Source organism: Mustelus asterias, chromosome 9 (assembly GCF_964213995.1).
Source record: "Mustelus asterias chromosome 9, sMusAst1.hap1.1, whole genome shotgun sequence".
NCBI lineage: Eukaryota > Metazoa > Chordata > Chondrichthyes > Carcharhiniformes > Triakidae > Mustelus > Mustelus asterias.
Window position 1 is genome coordinate 139,417,034 of NC_135809.1, and position 21,951 is coordinate 139,438,984.

Below are 21,951 nucleotides of genomic sequence, written 5' to 3' on the forward strand. Positions count from 1 at the left end.
AATGGATTCCACCGCAAAGTTAAAAGCAGAGTCAGCAATCAAGTAAATCCAAGAGTGTAAACGTCACATGCAACAGAATTCTACAGCTGTAAACCAGCAACATCAGACTCTAATGTAATCCCGAATTTTAGAGATGTTATGGGTTCTTGTATCATGCCAGTATACACCTTAGCCAATAGAAGGTGGCTTGAACCGAGAATTCTAAGCTATGGATACACTTAGGAGTCAAATTTCTACTGGATCCACTCCATAATAAAATACTTGGGAATAAGTTTGACTTTTAACACCATTCCCTGCACTCCATCCACAATCCCATAAACTAGCATTTCCCCTCTATTCCAGCACTGACCACTGACTCTTTCCAGGGATACAATTCCACAGGTCCTGGATGATCTCCCGTACCTCACGTAAGTGGTCAACATTCATGGAGAAATCAATGGGAATGAAGTGTGATAAGTCTCCGGGATCTGGCATTATGCATTTTTTCAAAATTCACTTTTACAGGATATGGGCATCACTGGCTGGGCCAGCATTTATTGCCTGTCATAGAGGTTTACAGCATGGAAAGAGGCCCTTCGGCCCAACTTGTCCCTTTTTTTTTAAAACCCCGAAGCTAATCCCAATTGCCCGCATTTGGCCCATATCCCTCTATACCCATCGTACCCATGTAACTATCTAAATGCTTTTTAAAAGATAAAATTGTACCCGCCTCTACTATTACCTCTGGCAGCTTGTTCCAGACACTCACCACCCTCTGTCAAAAAATTGCCCCTCTGGACACTTTCGCATCTCTCCCCTCTCACCTTAAACCTATGCCCTCTAGTTTTAGATTCCCCTATCTTTGGGAAAAGATATTGACTATCTACCTTGTCTATGCCCCTCATTATTTTATAGACCTCTATAAGGTCACCCCTCAGCCTCCTACGCTCCAGAGAGAAAAGTCTCAGTCTATTCAGCCTCTCCTTATAACTCAATCCATCAAGTCCCTGTAGCATCCTAGTAAATCTTTTCTGCACATTTTCTAGTTTAATAACATCCATTCTATAATAGGGTGACCAGAATTGCACACAGTATTCCAAGTGTGGCCTTACCAATGTCTTGTATAACTTCAACAAGACGTCCCAACTCCTGTATTCAATGTTCTGACCACTGAAACCAAGCATGCCGAATGCCTTCTTCACCAATCTGTTCACCTGTGACTCCACTTTCAAGGAACTATGAACATGCACCCCTAGATCTCTTTGTTCTGTAACTCTCCCCAACGCCCTACCATTTACTGAGTAAGTCCTGCCCTGGTTCAATCTACCAAAATGCATCACCTCACATTTGTCTAAATTAAACTCCATCTGCCATTCGTCACCCCACTGCAAGATCCCGTTGCAATTGGAGATAACTTTCTTCACTGTCCACTATGCCACCAATCTTGGTGTCATCTGCAAACTTACTAACCATGCCCCCTATATTCTCATCCAAATCATTAATATAAACGACAAATAACAGTGGGCCCCGCACTGATCCCTGAGGCACACCACTGGTCACAGGCCTCCAGTTTGGAAAACAACTCTCTATAACCACCCTCTTGGCTTGTGTCAGGAAGCCAATTTTGTATCCATTTCGATACCTCACCCTGGATCCCGAGAGATTTAACTTTATGCAACAACCTACCATGCGGTACCTTGTCAAAGGCCTTTAAAGTCCATGTAGACAACATCAACTGCACTGCCCTCATCTACCTTCTTGGTTACCCCTTCAAAAAACTCAAATCAAATTTGTGAGACATGATTTTCCACTCACAAAGCCATGCTGACTGTCCCTAATCAGTCCTTGCATCTCTAAATGCCTGTAGATCCTGTCCCTCTAAATGCTTGTAGATCCTGTCCCTCAAAATACCTTCCAAGAATTTACCCACCACAGATGTGAGGCTCACTGGCCTGTCGTTCCCAGGCTTTTCCCTGCAGCCCTTTTTAAACAAAGGCCATGCTCCAATCTTCAGGCACTTCACCCGTGACTATCAATGATTCAAATATCTCGGCTAGGGGACCCGCAATTTCCTCCCTCGCCTCCCACAACGTCCTGGGGTATACTTCATCAGGTCCCAGGGATTTATCTACCTTGATGTCCCTAACTGCCCTCCATTTCAGAAGGCATTTGAGAGTCAACCACATTGCTTTGGGTCTGGAGTCACATGTAGGCCAGACCAGGTAAGGACGGCAGATTTCCTTCCCTAAAGGACATTAGCGAACCAGATTGTTTTTTTTTTACGACAATCGACATCATTAGACTTTTAATTCCAGATTTTCATTGAACTCAAATTTCACCATCTGCCGTGGTGAGATTCGAATCCGGGTCCCCAGAGCATTATCCTGGGTCTCTGGATTACTAGTCCAATGACAATTCCACTGTGCCACTGTCTCCCAAGGTGTTAAAAAAGGTTGCTATAGAGATAGTGGATGCATTAGTGATCATCTTCCAAATTTCTACAGATTCTGGAATGGTTCCTCAAGATTGGAAGGTAGAAAATGTCACCACACTGTTTAAGGCAGGGAGGGAGAAACAGGCCTTTTAGCCTTACATCAGTAGTCAGGAAAATGTTAGAAACTATTATAAAGGATGTGATAAACAGACACCTGGATAATAATAATCTAATTGGGCACTGTAAGCATTTACGAATGGCAAATCATGTTGACAAACTTGGAGTTTTCTGAGTATTTTACTAACAAAATTGACAGAGTCGATGGACGTAGTATTTTTGGATTTTCAGAAAGCTTTTGATAAAGTCCCAAGAGGAGTTAATTAGCAAAATAAAAGCACATGGAATAGCAGGCAACATACTGACATGAATTCAGGATTGGCTAAAAGGCAGAAAACAGAGAGTAGGAATAAACGGGGTCATTCTCGTGTTTGTATGGCTGTGGCTCGTGGGATACTGCAGGGATCAGTACTTGGGCCCCAGCTGTTCACAATATATTTCAATGATTTGGATGTGGGGTCCAATGTAATATTTCCAAGTTTGCAGATGATACAAAGCTAGGTGGGAATGTGTGTCAATGAGGAAGATGTAAAGAGGCTACAGGAGGAATTGGACAGACTTAATGAATTGGCAAGATCATGGCAAATGGAATATAATGTGGAAAAATGTGAGGTAATCCACTTTGGCAGAAGGAACAGATGTACAGAGCATTTCCCAAATGTAAGAAATTGGAAAGTGTTAATGTACAAAGGAACGTGGGTGTCATTGTCCATAAGTCACTGAAGGCTAACGTGCAGGTGCAGCAAGCTGTTAGGAAGGTTAATGGAATGTTATCCTTTATTGGGAGAGGCTTTGAGTACAGGAGTAATGAGATCTTGCTTCAATTGTATAGGAGCTTGGTTAGACTGCACCTGGAGTAACGTGTGCAGTTTTGGTCCCCTTAAATTAGGAATGATATTTTTGCTATGGAGTGCAACAAAGGTTCACCAGACTTGTTCCCGGGATGGTGGGACTGTCTTATGAAGAGAGATTGGGCAAACTGAGCTATATTCTCTAGAGTTTTGAAGAATGAGAGGTGATCTCTTTGTAACCCACAAAATACTAAAAGGAATAGACAGTAGATGTGGGCAAGATGTTTCCCTTGGTTGGGGAGTCTAGAACCAGAGAGCACAATTTCAAAATAAGGGAGAAGCAACTTTCGGCTGAGATAAGGAGAAATTCCTTCACACAGAGGGTTGTGAATCTTTGGAATTCGCTATCCCAGAGGGTGTGGAGACTCAGTCACTGAGTACGTTTAAAGAGAGATTGATAGATTTCTGATTAACAATGATGTAACGGGTTATGGGGATAGTGGTTAGTTGGGGGGGGGGGGGGGGGGGGGGGGGGGGGGGGGAAGGAAGGAAGGAGAGGGCAAAGCATCAATGAATAATATTCATGTTAGTCCGTTTAATTCAGGAGTGCTGAGTTAACTGAGCAAAGTCCAAGGATCCATCTTGGGATCTTTCTGCTCTGCATGGTGCAGCCACTATAATAGAGTTTTACAACCTGAAACAGAGGCCCTCTACCCCATCGTGTTCACACTGGCCTTCAAGCACCTAAATATTCAAATCCCATTTTCCAGCACGTGATCCGTAGCCTTGTATGTGATGGCATTTCAAGTGCTCATCTGAATCTAAATAGGTGGCACAGTGGTTAGCGCTGCTGCCTCAGCACCAGGGACCCGGGTTCGATTCCCAGCTTGGGTCACTGTCTGTGCGGAATTTGCACATTCTCCCCGTGTCTGCGTGGGTTTCCTCCGGATGCTCTGGTTTCCTCCCACAGTCTGAAAGACGTACTGGTTAGGTGCATTGGCCACGCTAAATTCCCCCTCAGTGAACCCGAACAGGCTCCAGAGTGTGACGACTAGGGGATTTTCACAGCAACTTCACTGCAGTGTTAATGTAAGCCTACTTGTGACTAATAAACTTTAACTTTAAAAAAATGCTTCTTAAATGTTGTGAAAGTTCCTGCTCGACCACCCTTTCAGACAGGGAGTTCCAGATTCCCACCACCCTCTGGGTGGAAACATTTTCTTCACATCTCCTCTAAACCTCTGGCCCCTTATCTTAAATCTATGCTACTGGTTATTGACCACTCTGCTAAGAGGAAAAGATCCTTCCTCCTCCAAGAAAATCAACCCCAGTCTGTCCAGTCTCTCTTGATAGCTGAAACGCTCCAGCCCAGGCAGCATCCTGGCGAATCTCCTCTGCGCCCTCTCTAGTGCAATCACATTCTCTCTATAGTGTGGTGACCAGAACTGCGCACAGCACTCCAGCTGTGGCCTAACCAGCGTTTTATACAGCTCCATCATAACCTCCCTGCTATTATATTTAATTCCTCATTATTAAAAGCAAGTATTCCATATACCTTCTTAACCACCTTATTTACCCATTCGACTGCCTTTAGGGATCTTTGGACATGCACTCCAAGATCCCTCGGATCCTCTGTACTTTCTAGGGCCCGACCATTCATTGTATATTCCCTTACCTTTAGTCCTCCAAAAATGCATTAACTCACATTTCAGGGTTAAATTCCATTTATTATTTATTACCGGCAAAGATACTAACTTGCCTGTTGAACATTCACCTGATCTTCTATCTTTCACATATAAAATCTTCTGCCCATCTAACCAGCCCATCAGTATCACCCTGTAATCTAAGGCTTTCCTCCTCACTATTTAACACACTGCCAATTTTTGAGTCATCTACAAACTTTTTGATCATACCTCACATTCTCATCTGGGGCATTTATGTACATACAAACAGCATGGGATCCAGCACCGATTCCTGCTGTACACAACTGAACACAGGTTTCCAGTCTCAAAAACAACCTTCAGCCATCACCCTCTGCCTCCTGCCACTAAGCCAATTTTGAATCCAGTTTGCCAAATTGCCCAGGATTTCATGGGCTCTGACCTTCGTCACCAGTCTCCAATGGGGGACCTTGTCAAAAGCCTTGCTGAAGTCCATGTCGACCACACCAACTGCACTATCCTCATCTACACACCTAGTCACCTCCGTGAAAAATTCAATCAAATTTGTTATACACGAACTCCCTTTGATAAAGCCAAGCTGACTATCTTTGATTAACCCTTGCCTCTCCCCGTGGAGATCAATTCTGTCCATCAGAATTTTTTTCCAATAATTTCCCTACCACTGATGTTAGACTCACCGGCCTATAATTACCTGTTTTTTCCCTACTTCCCTTTTTGGATAATGATAGTACATTGGCCGTTCCCCAGTCCTCCGACACCTCCCCTGTGGCCAGAGAGGATTTGAAAATTGTCAAAGCCTCTGCAATCTCCTCCCTTGCCTCCCACTGCAGCCTGGGATACATCTCATCTGGGCCTGGGGATTTAGCCACTTTTAGGCCTGTTAAACTGTCATTACCTCCTCCCTCTCGACGTTAAGCTGTTGAAGTAAATCACAATGTCCTTCCCTGATTTACATCATTCTTCTCCATAGTGAACGCAGATGCAAAATACTCATTTACCACGTCTTCCAGCTCCATACACAAATCGCCACATTGGTCCCTTATGGGCTCTATTCTTCCCCTGCTTATCCTCCTGCCCTTAATATATTTATAAAACAGGGAGTTGGGGATTCTTTGATGGTGGCCTAACTTTATTAAAAACTTAAAAATCACTTAAAAATAAACTTGCAAAGGCAAGATTTTTGCTCAAGATGTAACTAAAATGTATTTTAAAATATAAAAATCATACAAGACAAAGAAAACATTAACCTATGGCCATTGGAAGGCCTTTGGATGGTCGAATAGCGCTGGGTCAGCTCGACAAGACCCTTCCAAATATCTGAGGCACAGAGCCAAAGTACAGTACAATTATGCCTTCTGCTGTCGAAGATACTCCTTCTAATTAGCTTAGATTCAATTTCATTTCATATTAACATGTCAGTTCAAAACATGACAGTTTACTTCAGCCAACTGTGATGCGCTACTTGACATAATGATATTCTATTTGTCCGTTGAATACCCGATTTCTTCCCTTTGGCAAGACTCATTTCCTTGTTGCTGTGTTGCTAAGGATGCTTCGATTCTAATTCCATTCCCAAAGGCGTATTGCCAAAACAATCTGATGGTGTCCCTCCTGGGCCCATAGAAAAGACACTTTTTCACATCTGGTCAATAGATGCCTTTTATTTAATACACTATGTTTCAATAACAGTCCTCTGATTCAAAACTAGAATGTACAACTCCTATCATCATTTTTGTAGCACTCGCATTTTGACTGGGGCGAACAAATACATTATATATATTAAAAATACACAATATGTTAAAATGATTCACTTAATATTTTAATAAATAGAAACTTAATACTTTAAAAATCACATCTCATTTATTTTAATTCTGTTATTGCATTCATATATGAGCAAACCGCTAACATTATCTCGTTGGATAAAAATAATTTTATTATTACTATTACTAAAACTAAAAATCTGCCTGTGGATCTGCTAACTGACCTAAAAATTTCTACAAAACATCTTTGGATTTTCCAGTGTTTTTTCATGCCCTCTCTTCACTCTCCTAATTTCTTTCTGCATTTTCTACACTCCAGTAGACATCTCCAGTTCAGCTTTGTCCCTTTCCATAACTACCGAAATTCTGCTGAGTTATGGTCATTGTCACCAAAATGCTCCCCAACTGAAATGTGTACTGCTTGCCCAGATTCATTCCCTAAACCTAGGTACAGTACTGCCTTCTCTCTTGTAGGACTCTTTACACATTGACATAAAAGTTCTCCTGGATGCATTTTAAGAATTCTGCTCCCACTAAGAATTCACACTTTGACTATCTCAGCTAATGTCGGGAAAGCTGAAATCCCCTATTATTCATACAATTCTCAGAGATTTGCCTTCATATCTGAACTTCTATCTCTCCTTGACTATTTGGGGCCCACAGTAGACTCCCAGCAATGTGATCGCCCCATTTTTGTTTTATTTGAGGAAACTTCAGAGATATCATCCATCCTTACTGCAGTAATTGACTCCTTGATTAATTTGCAACACCACCTCCTCTTTTACACCCGTACCCACCTCCCCCATCTCGCTTGAAGATTCTATACCCCAGAATATTGAGTTACCAGTCCTGCCCCTCCACAACCATGACTCTGTGATAGCAATATCACAGATAGTATTGAGGAAGTAGGAGGGGCTGCAGAAGGACTTGGACAGGTTAGGAGAGTGGACAAAGAAGTGGCAGATGGAATACAATATGGAAAAGTGTGAGGTTATGCACTTTGGAAGGCAGAATGGAGGCATAGACTATTTTCTAAATGGGAAAATGCTTAGGAAATCAGAAACACAAAGGGACTTGGGAGTCCTTGTTCAAGATTCTCTTAAGGTTAACATGCAGGTTCAGTCGGCAGTTAGGAAGGCAAATGCAATGTTAGCATTCATGTCGAGAGGGCTAGAATACAAGAGCAGGGATATACTTCTGAGGTTGTATAGACTCTGGTCAGACCCCATTTGAGCATTGTGAGCAGTTTTGGGCTCCATATCTAAGGGAGGATGTGCTGGGCCTTGGAAAGGATTCAGAGGAGGTTCACAAGAATGATCCCTGGAATGAAGAGCTTGCCGTATGAAGAACAGTTGAGGACTCTGGGTCTGTACTCGTTGGAGTTTAGAAGGATGAGTGGGGGGGGGATCTTATTGAAACTTATAGGATACTGCAAGGCCTGGATAGAGTGGACGTGGAGAGGATGTTTCCACAAGTAGGAAAAACTAGATCCAGAGGGCACAACCTCAGGCTAAAGGGACGATCCTTTAGAACAGAGATGAGGAGGAATTTCTTCAGCCACAGAATGGTGAATCTGTGGAACTCTTGGCCGCAGAAGGCTGTGAAGGCAAGGTCATTGAGTGTCTTTAAGACAGAGGTAGATAGGTTCTTGATTAATAAGGGGATCAGGGGTTATGGGGAAAAGGCAGGAGAATGGGGATGAGAAAAATATCAGCCATGATTGAATGGTGGAGCAGACTCGATGGGCCGAGTGGCCTAATTCTGCTCCTATGTCTTATAATATCATGTTCCCATGTGTTTATCAACACCGTCAACTCATCTGCCTTCCTCAAAAGACTCCTTGCAATAAAATAAATGCCATCTAGCCTTGCTGTACTTCTCCCCGATGCCTTAACTTGTCGATAAATATCTATAAGAAAGGATATTACCTCTGGAGTCTATATGGGTAGAATTGAGAAATACCATGGGGCAAAAGACATTAGTGGGTGTCATATATAGACCCCCAAACTGCAGTGGTGATGTTGGAAATGGCATTAAACACAAAATTAGAGATGCATGTGATAAGGGAAAATCGGTGATCATAGGTGATTTTAATCTGATGTGGAGATGCCGGCGTTGGACTGGGGTAAACACAGTAAGAAGTTTAACAACACCAGGTTAAAGTCCAACAGGTTTATTTAGTAGCAAAAGCAAATACAAAAGCTTTTGCGACCAAATAAACCTGTTGGGACTTTAACCTGGTGTTGTTAGACTTCTTACTGGTTTTAATCTGTACATAGATTGGGCAAATCAAATTAGTCACAATGCCGTAGAAGAGGAATTCCTGGAGTGTATACGGGATGGTTTTCTTGACCAATATGTGGAGGAACCAACTAGAGAGCAGGCCATCTTAGACTGGGTACTGTGTAATGAGAAGGGAATCATTGCCAATATAGCTGTACGAGATCCCGTGGGGATGAGCGACCATAACATGATAGAATTTTTTATCAAAATGGAGAGTGAAGTAGTTGATTCGGAGACTAGGGTGCTAAATCTTAATAAAGGAAACTATGAGGATATGAGGCATGAGTTGGCCTTGATAGATTGGGGAGAGTTACTTAAAGGGATGACAGTGGATAGGCAATGGCAAACATTCAAGGAATGGATGGGGGAACTGCAGCAACTGTTTATTCCTGTCTGGCACAAAAGCAAAATGGGTAAGAGGGCCAATCCATAGCTTACAAAGGAAATTAGAGAGAGTATCCGATCTAAGGAAGAACCATACAGATTGGCCAAGAAAAATAATAGGTCTGAGGATTGGGAGCAGTTTAGAATTCAGCAAAGAAGGACTAAAGGATTGATTAAGAAGGGGAAAATACAGTACGAAAGTAAGCTTGCAGGGAACATAAAGACTGACACCAGAGTTTCTATAGATATGTGAAGAGAAAGAGGTTGAAGACAAATATAGGTCCCCTGCAGACAGAAATGGGGTTTATGAAGGGCAAATCATGCTTGTCAAATCTGTTGGAATTCTTTTAAGATGTAACTTGGAGAGTTGACAAGGGGGAACCAGTACATGTGGTATATTTGGACTTTCAGAAAGCATTTAACAAAGTTCCACACAAAAGATTATCGTGCAAGATTAAAGCGCATGGGATGGGAGGAATTGCATTGAGGTGGATTGAAAACTTGTTGGCAGAGAGGAAACAAAGAGTAGGAATTAATGGGTGCTTTTCAAATTGGCAGGTAGTAACCAGTGGGGTGCCACAGGGACCGGTGCTGGGACCCCAGCTATTCACAATATATATTAATGATTTGGATGAGGGAACAAAATGTTACATCTCAAAGTTTGCAGATGATACCAAGTTGGTTGGGAGGGTGAACTGTGACGAGGATGCAGAGATCCTTCAGAATGATCTGGATAGGTTGGATGAGTGGGCTAATCAATGGCAGATGCAGTATAATTTGGATAAGTGTGAGGTTATTCACTTTGGAAACAAAAACAAGGCAGCAGATTACTACCTGAATGGCTGTAAATTGGGAGAGGGGAGTGTGCAGCGGGACCTGGGTGTCCTTGTGCACCAGTCGCTGAAGGTAAGCAGGTGCAGCAGGCGGTAAAGAAGGCAAATGGTATGTTGGCCTTCATTGCGAGAGGTTTCGAGTACAGGAGCAGGGATGTGTTGTTGCAATTATACAGGGCCTTGGTGAGGCCACACCTAGAGTATTGTGTGCAGTTTTGGTCTCCTTTTCTGAGGAAGGATGTTCTTGCTCTCGAGGGAGTGCAGCGAAGGTTTACCAGGCTGATTCCGGGGATGGCGGGACTGATGTATGAGGAGAGATTGATTAGGTTACGATTGTTTCCACTGGAGTTCAGACGAATGAGGGGGGATCTCATACAGACTTATAAAATTCTAACAGGACTGGACAGGGTAGATGCAGGGAGGATGTTCCCAATGGTGGGGGGAGTCCAGAACCAGGGGTCACAGCCTGAGGATTCAGGGTAGACCATTTCGGACAGAGATGAGGAGACATTTCTTCACCCAAAGAGTGGTGAGCCTGTGGAATTCATTACCACAGGAAATAGTTGATGCCAAAACATTGAATGTATTCAAGAGGCGGCTAGATTGGGGCGAATGGGATCAAAGATTATGGGGAGAAAGTAGGATTAAGCTATTGAGTTGGATGGTCAGCCATGATCATAATGAATGGCGGAGCAGGCTCAAAGGGCCTCCTCCTGCTCCAATCTACTGTTTCTATGCCTTCCAGGCTGACTAGTTTTTTCTTCTACATTTGGCTGAGCATCAACCCCTACTCTATCTTTACGCCATATCCTACCCCCTGCCAAATTAGTTTAAACTCCATCATCCTCCCCCACAACAGCAGTAGCAAACCTCCCCACAAGGATATTAATTCTATTCCAGTTTAGGTGCAACCCGTCCAACTAGTACAGGTCCCACCATCCCCAAAATATGAACTAGAAATTGCTCTAATCTCACTGTTAGCCACAACAATCCTATCCCTTTGCATGCACATAAAAATGAATACAAATAATGTACATACCTGCAGAACACACATCCCGTACGTGTTACCCAGAATTTTGTGAGTCTCATTGTAATAGCAATATCGGATGTTTGTTGCAGCTACAAAAAGCTCAAAGGGGTCATCCTGTTTGAGGTCAAGTGTACCGCTTTTTATCTTCTTCTGTAATTGTCTCATTCGCTTCTTCCGGTGACTGGAGGAGAACCAGGTACATCAAAGAACAAAGAAAATTACAGCACAAGAACAGGCCCTTTGGCCCTCCAAGCCTGCACCGACCATGCTGCCTGACTGAACCAAAACCCCATACCGTTCCGGGGACCATATCCCTCTATTCCCATCCTATTCATGTATTTGTCCAGACCCCCCTTAAAAGTCACTATCGTATCTGCTTCCACTACCTCCCCCGGCAGCGAGTTCCAGGCGCCCACCGCCCGCTGCGTAAAAAACTTACATAATTGAACGTGATGATCCACATTGCATTCAGTAACAACTATCTGTATAATACTGACAAGAATTGTAAACACAAGCCTAGTGGGGCTGGAAATTATTATTGATTGGAGAATTTCTTCAGCACTTTCAACAATAACATAGAACATAGAAAGCCACAGCACAAACAGGCCCTTCGGCCCACAAGTTGCGCCGATCACATCCCCACCTCTAGGCCTATCTATAGCCCTCAATCCCATTAAATCCCATGTACTCATCCAGAAGTCTCTTAAAAGACCCCAACGAGTTTGCCTCCACCACCACCGACGTCAGCCGATTCCACTCACCCACCACCCTCTGAGTGAAAAACTTACCCCTGACATCTCCTCTGTACCTACCCCCCAGCACCTTAAACCTGTGTCCTCTCGTAGCAACCATTTCAGCCCTTGGAAATAGCCTCTGGGAGTCTACCCTATCCAGACCTCTCAACATCTTGTAAACCTCTATCAGGTCACCTCTCATCCTTCGTCTCTCCAGGGAGAAGAGACCAAGCTCCCTCAACCTATCCTCATAAGGCATGCCCCCCAATCCAGGCAACATCCTTGTAAATCTCCTCTGCACCCTTTCAATGGCTTCAACATCTTTCCTGTAATGAGGTGACCAGAACTGCGCGCAGTACTCCAAGTGGGGTCTAACCAGGGTCCTATAAAGCTGCAGCATTATCTCCCGACTCCTAAACTCAATCCCTCGATTAATGAAGGCCAGTACGCCGTACGCCTTCTTGACCGCATCCTCCACTTGCGAGGCCGATTTAAGAGTCCTATGGACCCGGACCCCAAGGTCCTTCTGATCCTCTACACTGCTAAGAATGGTACCCTTCATATTATACTGCTGCTTCATCCCATTGGATCTGCCAAAATGGATCACCACACACTTATCCGGGTTGAAGTCCACCGGCTTACTGACACTCTGTTTAGGTTTTTCAGAATCATTCAGTTCCTGATGTCATTACAGCTTTAGTCCCAAAAGAAGTGAACTCCAGAGGGGAGGTGAGAGTGACTGCTCTTGACATCAAGGCCACATTCGACCGAGTGTGGCATCAAGGAACCTGAGCAAAACTGGAGTCAATGGATATCAGGGGGAAAGCTCTCTGCCGGTTGGAGTCACACCTGGCACAAAGGGAGGTGGTTGTGGTTGTGGAGGGTCAGTCATCTCAGTCACAGGACATCTCTGCAGGAGTCTTTACTTGGTCTGGGCGACATGTGACTCAAGTTTGGTTGTTTCTTAACCGTTCTCACAGACAATTAAGGATGGGTGACAAATGCTGGCCTTACCAGTGATGGCCACATCCAATGAATTAAAACAAGTTCCTCAGGGTAGTGTCCTAGGACCAGATGCTTCATCGATTACATACAAAATTCTGCAGTGCCTGATAGTGTAGAGGCTGAGAAATTGTTTCCATTGGTCGAGTAGTCTAAAATGGGGGCACAGCTGTTGGATAGGGGCTGATCATTTAGGAGAGGTGAGGAGAAAATTTTTATTTGAATGTTTGTGAATTTTATAGCTCAACGGCTGGGCATGCTCCATCACTGAATACAATTCAGGCTGAGATACAGAGAATGAAATCATAGAAATCATAGAAACCCTACAGTGCAGAAGGAGGCCATTCGGCCCATCGAGTCTGCACCGACCACAATCCCACCCAGGCCCTACCCCCACATATTTTACCCGCTAATCCCTCTAACCTACACATCCCAGGACACTAAGGGGCAATTTTTTTAACCTGGCCAATAAACCTAACCCGCACATCTTTGGACTGTGGGAGGAAACCGGAGCACCCGGAGGAAACCCACGCAGACACGAGGAGAATGTGCAAACTCCACACAGACAGTGACCCGAGCCGGGAATCGAATCCGGGACCCTGGAGCTGTGAAGCAGCAGTGCTAACCACTGTGCTACTGTGCCGCCCTGGAGGGGGATGGGGAGGGATATGCAGGGGGTGGGGGGCAGAAAACTGATTGAAGCCCAAGATCAGCCAATCTGCCATGATCATATTGAATGGTGGAGCGGTTTGATGGGCCAAGCAGGAATGAGATTAAACAAATAAGACTTTACCTTACTGGGCCAGGAAATTTAATTGAAACTGCATTAATGATCATTCTGTTAAAAGATTGTGTATAAACTTAACTAAGTTTTAGAAAAAGAATAGATTTAAGTCACAGAATACTACGGTGCAGAAGAGGCCCTTTGGCCCACTGAGTCTGCACCGACGCATGAAGGGCCCTAACCTGCCCACCTAATCCCACTTGCAGCACTTGGCCCGTATCCCTGAATGTTATGATGTGCCAAGTACTCATCCAGTACTTTTTAAAGGATGTGAGGCAACCCGTCTCCACCACCCTCCCAGGCAGCGCATTCCAGACTGTCAGCATCCTCTGAGCAAAAAGGTTTTTCCTAAAATTCCCCCCTAAACCTCCCACCCCTCACTTTTAACTCGTGTCCCCTCGTAACTGACCCTGCAACGAAGGGGAACAGCTGCCCCCTATCCACCCTGTCCAAACCCCTCATAATCTTGTACACCTCAATCAGGTCGCGCCTCAGTCTTCTCTGCTCCAACTAAAACAACCCAAGCCTATCCAACCTCCCTTCATAACTTAAATGTTCCATCCCAGGCAGCATTCCTGGTGAATCTCCTCTGCACCCCCTCCAGTGCGTTCACGTCCTTCCTATAATGTGGTGACCAGAACTGCACACAGTACTCCAGCTGTGGCCTCACCAAAGTTCTATACAACTCCAACATGACCTCAAGTCATCCAAAAAATTCTAAACTGTAATTTGTACAAAGAGTGGCAACACTGGTCGCAGCAAAACAGAGCGGGGGACAGTATAAAGAGCGGGAACACTGAGCAGGGGACAGTACAAAAATTGGGAGCACTGAGCAGGAGACAGTACAAAGAGCAGGAACACTGAGCGGGGGACAGTATAAAGAGCAGAAACACTGAGCGAGGGACAGTACAAAGAGCAGGAACACTGAGCGGGGGACAGTATAAAGAGCAGAAACACTGAGCGAGGGACAGTATAAAGAGCAGAAACACTGAGCGAGGGACAGTATAAAGAGCAGAAACACTGAGCGAGGGACAGTATAAAGAGCAGGAACACTGAGCAGGGGACAGTATAAAGAGCAGAAACACTGAGCGAGGGACAGTATAAAGAGCAGGAACACTGAGCGGGGGACAGTATAAAGAGCAGAAACACTGAGCGAGGGACAGTATAAAGAGCAGGAACACTGAGCAGGGGACAGTATAAAGAGCAGAAACACTGAGCGAGGGACAGTATAAAGAGCAGGAACACTGAGCGGGGGACAGTATAAACAGCAGAAACACTGAGCGGGGGACAGTATAAAGAGCAGGAACACTGAGCGGGGGACAGTATAAAGAGCAGGAACACTGAGCGGGGGACAGTATAAAGAGCAGGAACACTGAGCGAGGGACAGTATAAAGAGCAGGAACACCGAGCGGGGGACAGTATAAAGAGCAGGAACACCGAGCGGGGGACAGTATAAAGAGCAGGAACACCGAGCGGGGGACAGTATAAAGAGCAGGAACACTGAGCGGGGGACAGTATAAAGAGCGGGAACACTGAGCGAGGGACAGTATAAAGAGCAGGAACACTGAGCGAGGGACAGTATAAAGAGCAGGAACACTGAGCAGGGGACAGTATAAAGAGCAGGAACACTGAGCGGGGGACAGTATAAAGAGCGGGAACACTGAGCGGGGGACAGTATAAAGAGCGGGAACACTGAGCGGCGGCTGTGAAGATAAGAAGCAGGGAAGTGAGGCTGAACCTTTATAAAGCTCTGATTAGGTCGTAAGTATTGTGTCCAGTTTTGATCACAGCATTTTAGGGAGGATACATGGGTCTTTGAGAGGATGTAGAGATTGACCAGAAGGCTTCCAGGAATGAGGGATTTTAGTTACAAGATTAGGTTGGAGAGACTGGGGTTATTTACCTTGAAGCAAAAGACATTGAAGGGAGCTTCCATTGAGGTGTACAAGATTGTAACAGGTTTGGATAAGGTAGACAGTGAAAAACTGTTTCTATCAGTTGATCATGCAAGAATTAGAGGGAACAGATTTTCCATCTAACCTACATATCCTGGGACACTAAGGGGCAATTTAGCACAGCAAATTTGTCTCTGGCACAGGGTCACTGGCACAGAGTCTGTCCTTGTTGCTGAGAAGGGAAGGGGGGAGAGGAGTAGAGCATTAGTTATTGGGGACTCCATAGTTAGGGGGACAGATAGGAGATTCTGTGGGAACGAGAGGGACTCGCGGCTGGTTTGTTGCCTCCCAGGTGCCGGGGTCCGTGATGTCTCGGATCGTGTTTTCGGGATCCTTAAGGGGGAGGGGGACCAGCCCCAAGTCGTGGTTCACATCGGCACCAAAGACATAGGTAGGAAAAGGAATGGGGATGTAAGGCAGAAATTCAGGGAGTTAGGGTGGAAGCTTAGAGCTAGAATAAACAGAGTTGTTATCTCTGGTTTGTTACCCGTGTCACGTGCTAGTGAGGAGAGGAATAGGGAGAGAGAGCAATTGAACACGTGGTTACAGGGATGGTGCAGGAGGGAGGGATTCAGATACCTGGACAATTGGGGCTCATTCTGGGGTAGGTGGGACCTCTACAAATGGGATGGTCTATACCTGAACCAGAGGGGTACCAATATCCTGGGGGGGAAAATTTGCTAATGTTCTTCAGGAGGGTTTAAACTAATTCAGCCGGGGGATGGGAACCTGAATTGTAGATCCAGTGTACAGGAGGTTGAGAGTAGTGAGGTCATGGATAAGGTTTCAATGTCGCAGGAGTGTACTGGCAGGCAGGAAGGTGGTTTGAAGTGTGTATACTTCAACGCCAGGAGCATCCGGAATAAGGTGGGTGAGCTTGCAGCATGGGTTGGTACCTGGAACTTTGACGTTGTGGCCATCTCGGAGGCATGGATAGAGCAGGGACAGGAATGGTTGTTGCAGGTTCCGGGGTTTAGATGTTTCAGTAAGAGCAGGGAAGGTGGTAAAAGAGGGGGAGGTGTGGCATTGTTAGTCAAGGACAGTATTACGGTGGCAGAAAGGACGTTTGATGAGGACTCGTCTACTGAGGTAGTATGGGCTGAGGTTAGAAACAGGAAAGGAGAGGTCACCCTATTGGGAGTTTTCTATAGGCCCCCGAAAAGTTCCAGAGATGTAGAGGAAAGGATTGCAAAGATGATTCTGGATAGGAGCGAAAGTAACAGGGTAGTTGATATGGGGGACTTTAACTTTACAAATATTGACTGGAAAAGCGATAGTTCGAGTACTTTAGAGGGGTCAGTTTTTGTCCAATGTGTGCAGGAGGGTTTCCTGACACAGTATGTAGATAGGCCAACAAGAGGCAAGGCCACATTGGATTTGGTACTGGGTAATGAACCAGACCAGGTGTTAGATTTCGAGGTAGGTGAGCACTTTGCTGATAGTGACCACAATTCGATTACGTTTACTTTAGCGATGGAAAGGGATAGATATATACCGAAGGGCAAGAGTTATAGCTGGGGGAAAGGAAATTATGATGCGATTAGGCGAGATTTAGGATGCATAGGTTGGGGAATGAAACTGCAGGGGATGGGCACAATTGAAATGTGGAGCTTGTTCAAGGGACAGCTACTGCTTGTCCTTGATAAGTATGTACCTGTCAGGCAGGGAGGAAGTGGTCAAGCGAGGGAACCGTGGTTTACTAAAGAAGTTGAATCTCTTGTGAAGAGGAAGGAGGAGACTTATGTAAAGATGAGACGTGAAGGCTCAGTTAGGGCGCTTGAGAGTTACAAGTTAGCCAGGAAGGACCTAAAGAGAGAGCTAAGAAAAGCTAGGAGGGGACATGAGAAGTCTTTGGCAGGTAGGATCAAAGAAAACCCTAAAGCTTTCTATAGGTATGTCAGGAATAAAAGAATGACTAGGGTAAGATTAGAGCCAGTCAAGGACAGTGGTGGGAAGTTGTGCGTGGAGTCTGAAGAGATTGGAGAGGCACTAAATGAATATTTTTCGTCGGTATTCACGCAGGAAAAAGACAAAGTTGTCGAGGAGAATACTGAGATACAGGCTATTAGAACATAGAACATAGAAAGCCACAGCACAAACAGGCCCTTCGGCCCACAAGTTGCGCCGATCACATCCCCACCTCTAGGCCTATCTATAGCCCTCAATCCCATTAAATCCCATGTACTCATCCAGAAGTCTCTTAAAAGACCCCAACGAGTTTGCCTCCACCACCACCGACGTCAGCCGATTCCACTCACCCACCACCCTCTGAGTGAAAAACCTACCCCTGACATCTCCTCTGTACCTACCCCCCAGCACCTTAAACCTGTGTCCTCTCGTAGCAACCATTTCAGCCCTTGGAAATAGCCTCTGGGAGTCTACCCTATCCAGACCTCTCAACATCTTGTAAACCTCTATCAGGTCACCTCTCATCCTTCGTCTCTCCAGGGAGAAGAGACCAAGCTCCCTCAACCTATCCTCATAAGGCATGCCCCCCAATCCAGGCAACATCCTTGTAAATCTCCTCTGCACCCTTTCAATGGCTTCAACATCTTTCCTGTAATGAGGTGACCAGAACTGCGCGCAGTACTCCAAGTGGGGTCTAACCAGGGTCCTATAAAGCTGCAGCATTATCTCCCGACTCCTAAACTCAATCCCTCGATTAATGAAGGCCAGTACGCCGTACGCCTTCTTGACCGCATCCTCCACTTGCGAGGCCGATTTAAGAGTCCTATGGACCCGGACCCCAAGGTCCTTCTGATCCTCTACACTGCTAAGAATGGTACCCTTCATATTATACTGCTGCTTCATCCCATTGGATCTGCCAAAATGGATCACCACACACTTATCCGGGTTGAAGTCCATCTGCCACTTCTCCGCCCAGTCTTGCATTCTATCTATGTCTCGCTGCAACTTCTGACATCCCTCCAAACTATCCACAACACCACCTACCTTGGTGTCGTCAGCAAACTTACCAACCCATCCCTCCACTTCCTCATCCAGGTCATTTATGAAAATGACAAACAGCAAGGGTCCCAGAACAGATCCCTGGGGCACTCCACTGGTCACTGACCTCCATGCAGAGAAAGACCCCTCCACAGCCACTCTCTGCCTTCTGCAGGCAAGCCAGTTCTGGATCCACAAGGCAACAGCCCCTTGGATCCCATGCCCTCTCACTTTCTCAAGAAGTCTTGCATGGGGGACCTTATCGAACGCCTTGCTGAAGTCCATATAGACCACATCCACCGCTCTTCCTTCGTCAATGTGTTTGGTCACATTTTCAAAGAACTCAACCAGGCTTGTAAGGCACGACCTGCCCTTGACAAAGCCGTGCTGACTACTTTTGATCATACTAAACTTCTCTAGATGATCATAAATCCTGTCTCTCAGGATCCTCTCCATCAACTTACCAACCACTGAGGTTAGACTCACCGGTCGGTAATTTCCCGGGCTGTCCCTGTTCCCTTTCTTGAATATAGGGACCACATCTGCAATCCTCCAATCCTCCGGAACCTCTCCCGTCTCCATCGACGATGCAAAGATCATCGCCAAAGGCTCCGCAATCTCCTCCCTCGCCTCCCACAGTAACCTGGGGTACATCCCATCCGGTCCCAGCGACTTACCAACCTTGATGCCATTCAATAGTTCCAACACATCCTCTTTCTTTATGTCCACATGCTCGATCCTTTCTGTCCACCGCAAACCAGCAGTACAACCACCCAGATCCCTTTCCACCGTGAATACCGAGGTAAAGTATTCATTAAGCAGCTCCGCCATTTCTAACGGTTCCGCACAAACTTTTCCCCCTTCACCTTTTAAGGGTCCTATGCCTTCACATCTCATCCTTTTACTCTTGACATATTTGTAGAAAGCCTTGGGATTCTCCTTAATCTTACCCGCCAAGGCCTTCTCATGACCCCTTCTCGCTCTCCTAATTTCCTTCTTAAGCTCCTTCCTACATCCCGTATACTCCTCTAAATCCTTAATACCTCCTAGCTCTCTGAACCTTCTGTACGCCTCTCTTTTCTTATTCACCAGGTTCATCACAACCTTCGTGCACCACGGTTCCCGTACCCTACCAACACCCCCCTGTCTCATCGGAACGTTGTCATGCAGAGCTCCAGACAAACATTCCTTGAAAATCCTCCACTTTCCTTCGGTACTTTTCCCCAAGAATGCCTCCTTCCAATTTACCCGTCTAATTTCCTCCCTGATGACACTGTATTTCCCTTTACTCCAGAGAAACACTTTCCTAGCCTGCCTGATCCTATCTCTTTCCAATGCTATCGTGAAGGAGATAGAATTATGATCGCTATCCCCAAGATGCTCACCCACTGAGAGATCCTCCACCTGTCCAGGTTCATTAGCCAGCACCAGATCAAGTACAGCCTCTCCTCTAGTAGGCTTATCCACATACTGTGTCAGGAAACTCTCCTGGACACACCTAACAAACTCCTCTCCATCCAAACCCCTAGCCCTAGGGATATTCCAATCTATGTTTGGGAAATTAAAATCTCCCATCACGACAACTCTGTTATTCCTACATCTCTCCAGGATCTGTTTCCCCATCTGCTCCTCAACATCTCTGTTACTATTGGGCGGCCTATAGAAAACACCCAGCAACGTTACCGACCCCTTCCTGTTCCTCACCTCCACCCACAGAGACTCCGTAGTCAATCCCTCCACGGCGTCCACCTTCTCTACAGCCGTGACACTATCCCTGATCAACAGTGCCACTCCCCCCCCTCTCTTGCCTCCCTCCCTGTCCTTCCTGAAACATCTAAAACCCGGCACCTGAAGCACCCAGTCCTGTCCCTGAGACATCCAAGTCTCCGTAATGGCCACCACATCACAATTCGAAGCAGCAATCCACGCTCTAAGCTCATCCACTTTATTCACTACACTCCTGGCATTAAAATAGACACATCTCAGACCTTCAGCCTGAGCACTTCCCTTCTCCATCACTCGTCTAACCTCCCTCTTACCCTGTTTACATTCCTTATCTATTTGCGAGCTAACCTCCTCGCTCTTAGTCCCCTCATTTCGATTCCCTCCCCCCAACCTTTCTAGTTTAAAGTCTCTCCAGTAGCCTTAGCCAACCTTCCCGCCAGGATATTGGTCCCCCTGGGATTCAAGTGCCACCCGTCTTTTTTAAACAGGTCACACCTGCCCCTAAAGAGGTCCCAATGATCCAAGTACCCAAATCCTTGTCCCTTGCTCCAGTCCCTCAGCCACGCATTCATTCTCCACCGATTCCTGTTCTCACTCTCCCGCGGCACAGGCAGCAATCCCGAGATTACTACCTTTGCATTCCTCTTTCTCAGCTGTCTACCTAACTCCCTATATTCTCTTTTCATGACCCCTTCCCTCTTCCTACCTATGTCAGCAGTACCTATATGCATCACGACCTTCGGCTCCTCTCCCTCCCCCTTCAGGATTTCTGGGACTCGACCAGAGACATCCCGGACCCCTGCACCAGGGAGGCAAACCACCATCCGAGAGTCCCGTCTGTGTCCGCAAAAACGCCTATCTGACCCCCTCACCGTAGAGTCCCCAATTAGCACTACCCTCCTTTCCTTACCCTTTTGCACTACTGGGCCAGGCTCAGCTCCAGAGACACTGCCACCGCTATTGGACTAGACGGGATTGAGGTTAATAAGGAGGAGGTGTTAGCAATTCTGGAAAGTGTGAAAATAGATAAGTCCCCTGGGCCGGGTGGGATTTATCCTACGACTCTCTGGGACGCAAGGGAGGAGATTGCAGAACCTTTGGCTTTGATCTTTATGTCATCATTGTCTACAGGAATAGTCATGATGTGGAGATGCCGGCGTTGGACTGGGGTAAACACAGTAAGAAGTTTAACAACACCAGGTTAAAGTCCAACAGGTTTATTTGGTAGCAAAAGCCACACAGTGTGGCTTTTGCTACCAAATAAACCTGTTGGACTTTAACCTGGTGTTGTTAAACTTCTTACTACAGGAATAGTACCAGAAGACTGGAGGATAGCAAATGTTGTCCCCTTGTTCAAGAAGGGGAGTAGAGACAACCCTGGTAATTATAGACCAGTGAGCCTTACTTCTGTTGTGGACAAAGTTTTGGAAAGGATTATAAGAGATAGGATTTATAATAATCTAGAAAGGAATAATTTGATTAGGGATAGTCAGCACGGTTTTGTGAAGGGTA

The 21,951-nt window shown here is 45.7% G+C and overlaps 1 protein-coding gene across 1 annotated transcript in view; it reads right to left on the reverse strand.

Moving 5' to 3' along the window:
• The window catches only part of nat10 (N-acetyltransferase 10), a 209,339-nt gene that overhangs the window by 145,252 nt on the left and 42,136 nt on the right, over window positions 1-21,951 (reverse strand). The window contains exon 4 of the mRNA XM_078221061.1: window positions 11,303-11,474. Coding sequence (XP_078077187.1) covers window positions 11,303-11,474 — 172 coding nt within the window. The remainder of the gene's footprint in view (window positions 1-11,302; window positions 11,475-21,951) is intronic.